General features: G+C 39.6%; 1 protein-coding gene across 4 annotated transcripts in view; it reads left to right on the top strand.

Annotated features, from left to right (window-relative positions):
- yap1 (Yes1 associated transcriptional regulator) overlaps nucleotides 1-12579 on the top strand; it is a 71891-nt gene that overhangs the window by 41107 nt on the left and 18205 nt on the right. For 2 of the 4 annotated variants that reach the window (XR_012393714.1, NM_001139480.1), the window contains exons 3-4: nucleotides 1368-1486; nucleotides 4672-4785. Coding sequence is in view for 2 of the 4 variants with exons in the window: in NM_001139480.1 (NP_001132952.1) it covers nucleotides 1368-1486; nucleotides 4672-4785 (233 nt within the window). In the remaining 2 variants the exon portion in view is untranslated. The remainder of the gene's footprint in view (nucleotides 1-1367; nucleotides 1487-4671; nucleotides 4786-12579) is intronic. The other 2 variants (XR_012393715.1, XM_005173662.5) reach the window with 1 other exon arrangement.

Below are 12579 nucleotides of genomic sequence, written 5' to 3'. Positions count from 1 at the left end.
CTTGGAATTATAAGGTTGTATCTGCGTTCTTTGAGATCGTTTTTGCATTTTATATAGCAAATAATATGTGTATAACAGTTCTCTTTCATACATGAACATAACAGAGATCCTAAGGCCGTACTCACACTAGGTACGGTTGCCTCAAACCGGGCCAAAGCATGCTTGTCCTCCCTCCCGTCTCCCCCGACGGCTCGCTCTCACACCAAAATCGGGCCTGGGCACGCTTGCGTCATTGATGCTGCGCTGTTCAGTGAGAAGCGCTCTCTCACTCAGCAGCACAGTGGAGATTTCTCTAGTTATATCGTTTCAGTCGTTTGTTATGCAGTGACATGCAGTCAAATATTTCGCCAAAAACAGTCCTTAGGGATGCGGGGACACGCAGTCAGATATTTCGCCGAACAGATCCGCCACTTTTGGCGCTCATAAACAATCATAAAACCCTCGTGCTGCAGGAATGAGGTCTGCTGAAGGCGCGTAGCTGTCGTGCAGTGAGAGGTTTGCGTATTTAATAATCTACGGCAGTTTGCGTTCACTGAACAGTAAGAATGATTAATAAATCCATATGAAACAGTCCCTTAAAAGTCACGTCTCACGCGTTTTGCACTCACACTACAAACGTACCGCTTTGGCGAACTCAGATTAATAAAGGGACTGAAAATAACAATAATGAATGATATCGGAATCAAAGATATGTTTATCTTCGGCCCATGGCTATCAATGATATTTGGTTTTTGGACCTTCATGCAAAAAATTTTGGGCACCCCTGTTATAGAGCCAAGCCAGAGTTCAACTTTGTAGATTAAAAACCTTTTTTGTTTTTTTAAATAAAAAGTTTTAAAATGTAAAACATTTCCCAGAGATGGGTTGCGGGTGGAAGGGCATCCGCTGCGTAAAAACTTGCTGGATAAGTTGGCGGTTCATTCCGCTGTGGTGACCCTGGATTAATAAAGGGACTAAGCCAACATGAAAATGAATGAATGAATGTAAAACTTATTTTTAAAATGACAGATAGAACCTTATAATTCTAAGGTGTTTGTCTAATTTGTGTCATTGATGTACATCCTGTACAATAATGACACTTGAGATACCTTTAGTATTGTCTGCAAAATACTATAAAAATAGTATATGTTTGTGCATATATAGTACGTGTTAAAGATTTTAAATCGTAAGGATAAATAAATTTGAAAGAAAAAACTAATAGAATCACAAAAGTATTATAATATTAAATTTTTTTTTTTTCACGTGTTCAAGATTTAAACTTAAACCACTTATGTCCAAGCAAGGATGCAGCTCATTCAAATGAAAGACAAAGCTACTCATAGTTATGCTTAACTGTCCTGATTATGTATGTCTCTGTCTCCCCTTAGCCATAATGACCAGACGACCACCTGGCAGGACCCACGTAAAGCTCTCCTTCAGATGAACCAGGCCGCCCCAGCCAGCCCAGTGCCTGTGCAGCAACAGAACATCATGAACCCAGCCTCAGGTCAGCGGCTCCAGACACTTATTTCATATTAAAAACTACACTCTCAGCCCCAGCATTCTCATGGTAATTCTGCGGGTGTAGCAGTCTCTGTTTACATCCCACCCAAACACGCCTCTACCTCAGCAAACACAGAAACTTTATCAAGGCAGACAAATGCAAATGAATGCATGTCAATGGCAGCTGATGATTAGGTGGAGTTGTCTGGTTGGAGTGACAACAGTGACCTGGATGTTCAGATCCGAGGTTATTCGATTCAAAGGAGGTTTAAAAGAAACTGAGACGAGAGCAGGGTTTTAAGGCGTTTCCTTCAAACTCCAATGTCATTCTTTGGAGTCCTGAAAACTAGATTGTTCGGTTGATCACTTTATTGTACATTTTGATTTGAGGTCCTTTTAAATATCACTCAATATAATGATACATTGTCACAATTTTATGATTAATGAAGTGAAATTATGGATAGAGTATGGATAGATCCAATTATTGGTGAAATTATGGATGGAGTTGTTTAAACAGGATTGCTTTTAAAATACATTGAGAAATGCAGGCTGATGTCTTCAACAGAAGCATATATCATCAGCTGGGTTTCTATCACTCTTTGTTAATGTACATTTTAAAGTTTAACATGAAAATGAGTGATGGAAATGCCAAATTTCAAAAGAAATCTCTAAATTCACAAAAAAAAGTCTCTACGCTCGCTTGAGGTGGTTTTGTACTTTTGCGAAAAAGGGTTATTAAATAATGGGTGATGGGAAACGCATTTGCCGACATTTACACTCACGTGATACCATTAAGACCCATTCACACCAAGCATGATAACTATAAATATAATTAGAACAGTAACTATATTTTGCGTCCATACTTACAAACGAGAAAAATACATTATTTTTAGTTTGTGCTTTTCATTCTGCATTACCCCCTTGTGACCAGCAGTGTGCTACTAGCGCATCCGACCAGTGAATCCAGCTCCTGTAAAGTTTATTTAAAAATGTTTTATTAATCAAATTCATTTAGCTGTCAGAGTCAGCGTAGTGGAATAAAAAACAACTCAAACTGTTTTCTCAGCATTTAAAAAAAAGTAACACAAACTAAATGAATTTTTTATTTTTATACTTCGGGTTGCTAGCCTGTCTTGCAAAGCATTCATGTATTATCATTCTTTCCCATGGTATACAAAATTATTTTTAGATAGTTAAACAATGTTTGAAAAGAAGGCTTAACATTAAGCAGTGCATCTTCACAATGTCGTCTGTAGCTTTAAAATGCACGATTGCTTTGTATTTCAGGGGATTCTGACTGACTTAAGGTCTTTTTATCATTTATTAGCTGAGAAAAAACAAGTCTGAAAGTGATCCCATCTGTATTTTTTCTCAACAGTTTTATCATAATAGTTGTGGTCTGAACTCTTGCTATTTTTTTTTCTTATTTAAAAAAAAAAAAAGTGAAATGTTTTTATCATTATAAAATATAAAAATTGTTTATAGTTAACGTGCATGGTGTGAACTAGGGTTGTGCGATTAATCGATTTGCAATCGTGATGAATCGAAATCGAATTGATTTTAAACATTGCCATTAGCTAATCGCAAGAGGCTGTGATATGAAATATATAATTTGCCTCACCCAGAGCAAATGCGTGATTGCGGTCTGTTTTTGACAGTCTTACTAGCCAATTCAGTAAGCACACTTTCATTCTGCCAGATCAGAATTGTACAATCAAACTATCCAGAAAACCCATAATAAAACAAACAAACAGGAAAGCGCAGACGAGTGGGATGATGCCATTTGCTGCTTCAGAAGCATTAATATACTAATTCATATCAAAGAAAAACAGCATGTCACTAATATGGGTTTTAAAGTCACAGACACCGAACAAAAATAGGTAATTTGTAAGAGTTGTCGCAGAATTGTTGCCACAGCACGAGGAAATGCAACAACCAGCACCTAAAAAAGCACCACAGGGTGTGTTTTGGAGTGTTTTGCTAAAAAGTCAACCAAAAGTATTGTCAATGATGCTCAATCTAGTAGCTAGCAACAGCAAAGTGCAGTTTCAGAGTTGTTTGAAGCTGTTACACCATATGAAAAAACATCACGAAGGCACCAGGAGATAACTAATGCCATAACTCACTACTGTGTGCTCTAAAGAAAAATAAGTGTTTAATTTCTGAATCTTTTAAACAAATTCGAACAAAAGTCTCCAACTTGGTTAATTTCTTTCAGCTCCTTTATTACTAAAACTCACTGCATTTTAGCAGTAAGAATCTACAATGCAGATTATTGAGCCGAAGCTACAAACTCTACAAAATTAAATCGCAAATCAAATCGAAATAGCAATTAGATATTTTCCCCAAATCGCACAGCCCTAGTCTGAACAACTCTTTATGCTTGCCTTGTCTACTATTGGTAACCAAAACAGTCAGCCGGTCTAACAACGTAATGGCAACGCACTTATTTTGCATTTTGATTTTTTTTCTTTTTTCCAAACTTTGAAAAGATTTGCTTTACATTAGAATGGAAACCCGGCTATTGATTGGCAATCATGTAGATCTATTTTACTACTTGACTGTCAGTCAAACCAAAAACAGAATGTTCCATACTATAACTTGTCAAGTCATGTCATTTCCTTATGTGTAATGCATACAGTTTACTATGCCTGCACAATATCTCCATCTCCGAAAAGCTTCAAACGCACGTCATTCTTATCCGTACACATCCCTTATCTTTCTCTGTGGTGCTTTTAGTTTCTAGTAGCAATAAAAGATCAGGAACGAAAGTTTAGCTAGCTATGGAGTTGAATGAGGAAGTGTCATGTGGGTGAAAATGCAGGATGAAAACAAACTGTTCTTAAACAAATCTTAAATTGATCATTTTAGATGGTGCTGGATGATTAAAGGGATAGTTCACCCAAAAATGAAGATTTACTCACTTTATGAGTTTCTTTACTCTGTTAAACACTGAAGAGGATATTTTGAAGAAAGCTGAAAAGCATTGACGTCCATAGTAGGAAAAACAAATACTATGGAGGTCAATAGTTCCAACTTTTAAACTTTCTTCAAAAAAACGAAATCTTCTTTTGTGTTCAAGAGAAGAAAGAAAGTCAAACAGGTTTGGAACAAGTAAAGGGGTGAGTAAATGATGACAGAATTTGACAGAACTGTCCCTTTAATTGTATCCTGACTGTTCTCTCTCAGGTCCTCTTCCTGACGGGTGGGAACAAGCTATTACCTCAGAAGGAGAAATCTACTACATCAATCACAAGAACAAAACCACCTCTTGGCTGGACCCACGACTTGACCCGCGTTTCGGTAAGCTTAAAAAATGAGAATAATTAAATTAAAATATAAAAATTGGGCCCGAACATTGGACTCGTTCCATGACGCTGTTGCTGCTATTTAATAAAAGAAATAAACGATATGAACAGTGATGTATTAGATTTAACAAAAAAAGTATAATAAAATGGTTTGGAGAGCTTAACTTACGAATCTGTTTCATTCACAAGATATAGACCGATAACATATCAGTAGCAGTGCTGTCAGTTCACTAAGCAAAAATAGGCATAGCCGTTTCTTTCATTCATGAATTTTTTTTTTCGGCTTAGTCCCTTTATTAATCTGGGGTCGCAATGGCGGAATGAGCCGCCAACTTATCGAGCATATGTTTTACGCAGTGGATGCCCTTCCATCTGCAACCCATCACTGGGAAACACCCATACACTCTCATTCACACATGTACACTATGGACAATTAAGCCTACCAAATTTCCAATACTGCATGTCTTTGGACTTGTGTGGGAAACTGGAGGAAACCCACGCAAACACGGGGAGAACATGCAAACTCCACACAAAAATGCCAACTGACCCAGCTGAGGCTCAAACTAGTGACCTTCTTGCTGTGAGGCGATCGTGCTACCCACTGTGCCACCGTAACGCCCATAGCCAATTCAATTAGCCAAATTTAAAAATCGAAATATTACTTTTGGTTTCTCTTTTTGTCTCAATAAAATGTTTTTCCTTTAACTATGAAGACCGGAAATCAAATCACTTCATGATTTCAGGTCCTCAAAGCCCTGAACTTGATTCCATTGTGGTGGTAAAATTACAGAGCTGTTCCTTATTGCTTTATCATTACAGTATGCTGATTACAGACTGTAGGTATCTGCTCCATGACAATGTGTTCATTAGAAAGTGAGTGAGAGTGTTTGTTTTTGCGGCACACAATTCCTACTTCCTGTGACTCATACTGAGGTTAGCCAAAACTGCTCCACACTCAGGACTCTGCTATGTGATCCCTTTACTCACACACTAGCGAACTAGCTCAAACTCCATCTGATTATACCGTTTCCTAAATCCCCTGTTCAGATATGAATCCATAATCCATAGGAGACGACCAAACATATCTAAGCAGTGGAATAGTCACGTTAATCTAATCATCTGTTTTTTCGCTGTCGAGATAAATGGTTCACCGAAAGGTTGTCAGTCTGGGATGTTTGTCCTTTTTCTACCCTTTTCAGTTCCTCTCTTTAATCTCTTTCTATGAGCACGTAAGGCTTACAAAGAGATGAAGGCTTCTGCTTATGTCACTTTGAGTTACTCGCGCTTCAGGTGTTTTCCCTTTATCCCAATGGAGATATCCTACGGGACTAGGTCTCACTATCTCCTTCATGTTTGGACAAGCTTGTTTTGCCCAATCTTTGACCAAAATACTCTGCTTAGATTTTTGTGAGCTAATGTACACCTTGCGCAAAAATCTTTGTGGCTAAAGTGGTAAACAGTCTATGCAGGGCTGGGTACGGCAGGAGAAGGAGAGAGAGAAAGAACGAAAGACAAAAAGGAGGAGGAGGGGGGGGGGGTCGTCTCTTGTGGGTGAAGTCCTTTGAAGATTTATAAGTGTTCAGCGGACAAGCCTGGTGGGCCCCTGAATTACAGACGTAATGTGAGGGGGAGAACAACCAGAGGGGTTGACATGGTTAACTCGTTCCTTGCCTCATGTTGAAAACATTTGGGTGTTCCTGCAAGCTTTATGTAACTGCTTGTATCTGCATTTTTTTAATGACCTTCGCTACCCTCTTTGAGGTTGTTGAAGTGTAGAAGTTTGGGCAAATTTTATCCTGCCAACACAACTTTGAGAACATCGGCTTCTTCTTGCAGTGGTAGACCTGCAGAGAAGCCATTAAATATGTTGCTAACCTGACATGTTGTCTCGTCTGGGTCTTTGCTTGCCATTGGAGACACTTTGGTAATTCGAGCTGGGAGTAGAATGGGATTGTACTCCTTTAACAGAGAACTGAAGTCTGGCCATTCTCTCGTTCTGTCTAACCCCCCCTTCCCACCCCGCGTGAGGCCCAGCACAGGCAGAACTGTTCTCAGCTGCACATCTAGACGGACTTGAGTCGGTGCCAGGCCTCTCGATGCTGCAGCTCTGCTCCTAATCTGTTCCAGACCTTTTCAGTCAAAGAGACCCAATGTTAGAGAGAGAGAGAGAGAGAGAGAGAGAGGGAGGAAAGGGGGCAGGCGGAGGCAGAGCCAGAGAGGGGGGAAGGGAAGAGGAAAAAGAAAGGGAAAAATGGGAGAAAAAGGAAGAGAGCCCATAGAATAAACTGGTGGAGGTGGTGAACAGGCTGTGAGGTCTGGTCTGAGAGTTCAACAAGCGACTTTATGATGCATTTCACACTACACCTGGCCCTTAGGCTTGCAGACTTGTAGTTTTTGAGCACAAAGGCCAACTGGAACCTTGGGTTATCGGTCATGTGCTGCAGGCTTGGATTATCATACTACTGAAGTGCAGGAGTTGGCACCTTGTTGGCAAGTGCCAAGTCATGTCATGCTCTTGTGAAGCACTCATCTTTTCCAGAGCTGACACACACACACACAACCATGCACATTGCATAAACACTTCATGACTCCCAAGGCGCTTGCCTTATTGGGAATCGGGATGACAAATGTGATATCATTGGTACACATTCAAAGGTCTCTCAGTGCATTCATGGATTTAGCTTTTCCTGAGGTAGTTGTTGCTAAGCTGTTTTGTGGTTTTAGGGCAGGGATTGCCAATTCCAGTCCTGGACAGCCACGGATCTACTCCAATTTTGAAAAACTCTTTACCTGTAGATTTCTAGTAACCCTCTAGTGCGTTTTTGTTTTTGAATAAAACTTGCTAAAATCTGATTGATCTGTGATTATTCACACACTCTAGGCATGTAGCTCTCTGCCGGCAGCTAGCTCTTTGCAATTCTCACATGGTCACACACTGATGTTGAGCAGGGCTGCGCCTGGTCAGTACCTATATTGGAGACCACATGGGAAAGCTAGGTTGCTGCCGAAAGTGGCGTTAGTGAGACCTGTGGTCTGTGTGGGTCCTAACGACCCAGTATATTGATGGGGACTATATACTGCTTAGTGAGCGCCATCTTTCGGATGAGACGTTAAACGGAGGTCCTGAATCATTAAAAATCCCAGGATGTCCTTCAAAAAAAAAGAGTAGGGGTTTAACCCCGGCATCCTGGCCAAATTTGCCCACTGGCCTCTGTTCATCATGCCCTTTTAACCATCCCCATATCATAATTGGCTTCATCACTCTGTCTCCTCTACACCAGTCAGCTTGTGTGTGGTGTGCGTTCTGGCACAATATGGCTGCTGTCGCATCATCTAGGTCAGGGATGTCCACACTCGGTCCTGGAGGGTCGGTGTCCTGCAAAGTTTAGTTCCAACCCCAATCAGACACACCTAGGCTAGCTAATCAAGCTCTTACTAGGCATTCTAGAAACATCCTTGCAGGTGTGTTGAAGCAAGTAGTAGCTAAAATCTGCAGGAGTTTGGACATCCCTGATCTAGGTGGATGCTGCACACTGGTGGTGAAACAGAAGATTCTTTCCAAAATTGTATAAAGCACTTTGAGTGTCCAGAAAAATTTTAAACAAATGTAAGGAATTATTATTATTATTATTAATATGTGCATAATTTACCGGCATCCAAACTTGCCATCTACTGGTTGTAATCTTCATATAACCAGGCCTTGGCAAATCAGGGAAAGATGCAGAATAGTTCAGAAGACCAGTCACAAGGGGATTGTGGATAGCCACATTTCCAAACTCAAACTGCATCCACTAAAACAGGCTCTTTGTTCTCAGTTTGAAGATGTCGGAGTACAGTGGAGAGCAGGCATAACCATTACAAACTGCATTTTAAAACAAAAACACACTAGTGTAAATGGCACCTTAGACCATGATTAGCTTGTTCAGATGAGTTGGAGTGCAGTGATATATGGCTAGTTCTAGGTGGGTTTTAGCATGTTCCCTACCAGGCCCCGTCAAACTTGGCTACACCCAAGTGTGTGCTGCCTCCTTTTCACCTTGAAATGCATTTGGTTAGTCATTGAGATACCTCTTGACATTCAGACATTGAAACTAAGTTTTACAAGAATGTGATCTCTCTTTAAAAAAAAATAATAATAATAATAATAATTTTGAGATGGTGTGACTGCATCTGCTGTTAGGACGTGAAATAAAATGTTGTGAAAGAAAACTGATCAAATGTTACATATTCCGAGAGCAAGAAAAGTCTAAGAACCTTAGTTTAACTGTAATATTTGTAGATAATATAATTTAGTGTTACTTGAGTCCCAAATAACAGAAACACATTTGCCTTCCTCACTGCAGTAATCACTAATAATAACTGCCTAAGTCTCCGAGCTTTGATGTATAAATATACCACCTGCTGTTTCCACTTGTAAGTGATACGGCTGCCATCTTGCTTTCAACTGGTCTCCTACTACACACTAGTCACAGCTGAATTTCCTCACGCTGGCTTCCGGCAGCTCTCAGCATGCTTTTGTGTGACCCACTGAGGTTTGTGTATGATAGGATATAGAGAGGCTTTTCTTCTGGACACTGATTGACTCTTTCCTTTTCTCCTTGGCACTTATCTCTTAACTAGAAACGCAACTTGAGCATGGCTTTTATACAACAAACCTGTTAAATCAATATTTACAAAGACTTCAAAGGTCCTGCATTTCCCAACATTTCCCTACACCCTTCCAGCTCTCTCCTGAAAAGAAAAGTGAGCTGCTATTGGCTGGCACCTTTAGAAGATAGCTTGATATGAAGACTTATGACTCGGTGTTGTGTAGACGGGCAAACTACGTCAATCTGAACTTTTATCTCTTTTTTTATTTGTGTTCTTCTGGAACGATTCCTCCACCTCCACATGTTGGTTCAGAAGAGAAGAGAACAGTCCATGGCACAACCCTTTAGTTCTGCTGTGCTTATGCAACACTGAGTCATTCAACCCCATGGATAAGACTTGTTTGTGTTTCATCTTCGTGCTGTGGTATGGAGTTTCCCAAGAGAGATGCCCACAGAAACTCTACAGCAGACAAGTACAGACTAGTCAGGGAAATCCAGACCTGAGAACCATTTTTATTACTGTTGTTGTTGTGTCTCTAATCGCAGACGAAACAAAACTAGCCATGACATATCAGCAAATATTAAAGGGGTAGTTCTCCCCAAATTTCTGTCATCATTTATTCGTCCTTTACTTGTTTTAAATCTTTGAGTTTCTTCCTTCTGTTAAACACCAAGGAAGATCTTTTGAAGAAAGCTGAAAACATGTGAACGTTGACTTCCATAGTATTTGTTATTCCTACTATTTACTGGTTTTGAGCTTTCTTCAAAATCTTCTTTAGTCTTTAACAGATTAAGAAATCTCCTAAAGCTTTGGAACCCCTTGAGGGTGAACAAACAGTGAGCAAATTTTCATTTTTGGGTGAATTACCCCATTAACTGGTCACTTCTGGTCAGAGATCAGTCATTACTGCTCCACCAGAGCCATCATTTGCCTTCAACAAACCCATATCTATGCGAGATAAGAGTCTTTAAAGAGAAACAAACATACACACACACACACACACACACTCCCCCACTTGTGCTCACACACATTCCCACACACTCTTCCAAGCCTCGGGCAGGGTGGGGGAGGGTGTTTGCGGTGTGTGTGTGAGGCGTGGTGAGTCTCTGATCTGATTCCCATGGTGAGAGGAGAGCGGAGACTCATTCAGGCCTGAGGTAGTGTAAACACTCTCTGATTGAATGGTGATGAGGATAAGCAGGGAAGACGGGGCTCCCTTGCGCATGACAACGCCAGCACCATCGCGGCTTTGTTGTCACTGGTGGCCCCAGCGCATAAGTAAACACCGATTTTCATTGGTCCAATTACTGTAACACCCCACCTCCTACGGTCCAAAACATTTGTTTCTGTGTTTGCGTCTGCGGCGAAACACATTGCTCTATTCATTTGAATTGATAGGCCTTTCCTAAACCCTGTGTAGTATACATACCAATGCCTATGACACCCTTTGGGTGAGATCCCTTATCTTTTAGGCTTCTTAGTGATTGTAGACTGATCTCAGGTGATTTATGAAATTACAAATAAATATAACAAAGTTGTTTAATGTTAAATTGGCAAAAAGAATAAAAAAATATATTATATTACAGATCTGAATCAAACTATTAGCTAACTTTTTTCTTTCTACAATTTAAGTTTTGATGTTGACTTTACGTTTCTTTACAAAGCACAATAAAACAGTTCTTAATCATTGTGCTGTACACACATTGGGCTATAAATTATCAAAAGATAAGCAACAACAAATAAAACAGGATACAGTACAACCAACATAGCACTTAACATCAAATGCATATCGTAGAAACAAATTAAAAGGCTTTTTCTAAATGCCTGTTCACACCGGAATGCTTTTTGCTCACGTTTTTAGTCGACGTTTAATGCCTCGTGACTAAATAAAGGGTACCAATCTGATCATCGCATCAAACCCTTCAATCAGATTGGTTGTTCATGTTCACGGAGCAGTTAAAATTACAGTACACAACACTTGGAGGCGATCAAGCGCGAAACTGTCAATGCTGGTGCACATTAAAGAAGATGCCGAGGCAATATGAATGCCATCCATGTTTGTTCCAATCGCCAGTAACTTTGGCTGTTTCTCAGTATGGGTTCATCAGCGATTTTGCGTCCTCGTGTAACATTATCATCAACTGCAAAAGTTCAGTTCCAAAACTCAAGAACGCAAGTACAGAGGACATGAGAAAGTTCCCAAATGTGTTCTTGATATCGAAGACGCATCAATGCAGATTTTAGCGCAGCACTCGCTCTAGAAGTCCCAGAAGTCATTGCAACTTTTTTCCTTTTTTCTTTAGTTTGATCTGGGGACTTCTGGGGACATTTTCTGCTTTGAAGACCTTAAACATCTGCCAGTAATTTTAACAGCATTAAGGTTACAAAAATAAAACTGGTTTATACTCGACTCGTCCACTAGTTCGCTTTAGTGTGCGCAGCGAATGTGACGTCATCGATGTCACATTCGGTGGTTTGCTTTTGATGCGTGCGACATGATTGCACAAAAGCAGAACAGTTTGTGCAGCATAGTGTTTCATTTGAGTTGAATAATGAATCATTTTGAAGAGATTTTGTCTGAAACATTCACTACTGTACAGACACCTTCATGATCCATCCATGCGTGATCATAAGGATAATCAGATGGCCAATAATTCTTGGCTAGAAATTGCAACAGCATTGGGAAATGAGGACCAATTTTGTAAAAGCTTGGAAAAACCTAAAGTCTGTTAAAGGCAAAACAGATTATTTAATTACAGGAATGTGTTTTTTCATCATTCATTTTGAATAAAATAATCTTATAGGTACAAAACAATAATTAAGGAAAAAATAATTTATTTGAAAACTGATAAAGAATATTTAATCGTTTTTAACATACTGATGCTCTGTTTTTTTTTATTCTATTGGTGATAATGGTTTATTCTTCCTATAAATATATATATATATATGTTGAGCAACCCATGTTCTGTTGTCTTTAATATTTTAATAAGCTTTAATTGGTAGAACTGTTTAAAAATCTTGAATGATATTATTGATATGATGTAGTTCCGGAAACTTCCTACTTCTATGGTTATCTGTCTGATTTTACGATAGGTTTCTTTTGGCCACCCCCTGACATTGTAAAGATTATCACAACGGCAAACGCATCAAGTATAAAAGCCAAGTATACAATTTCCACGCTCAGTCAGCGGAGGTCCGC

This window comes from Danio rerio, chromosome 18, assembly GCF_049306965.1.
Source record: "Danio rerio strain Tuebingen ecotype United States chromosome 18, GRCz12tu, whole genome shotgun sequence".
Lineage (NCBI taxonomy): Eukaryota > Metazoa > Chordata > Actinopteri > Cypriniformes > Danionidae > Danio > Danio rerio.
The sequence above is the reverse complement of the archived record's forward strand: the minus strand, read 5'-3'. Positions and strand labels throughout refer to the sequence as shown.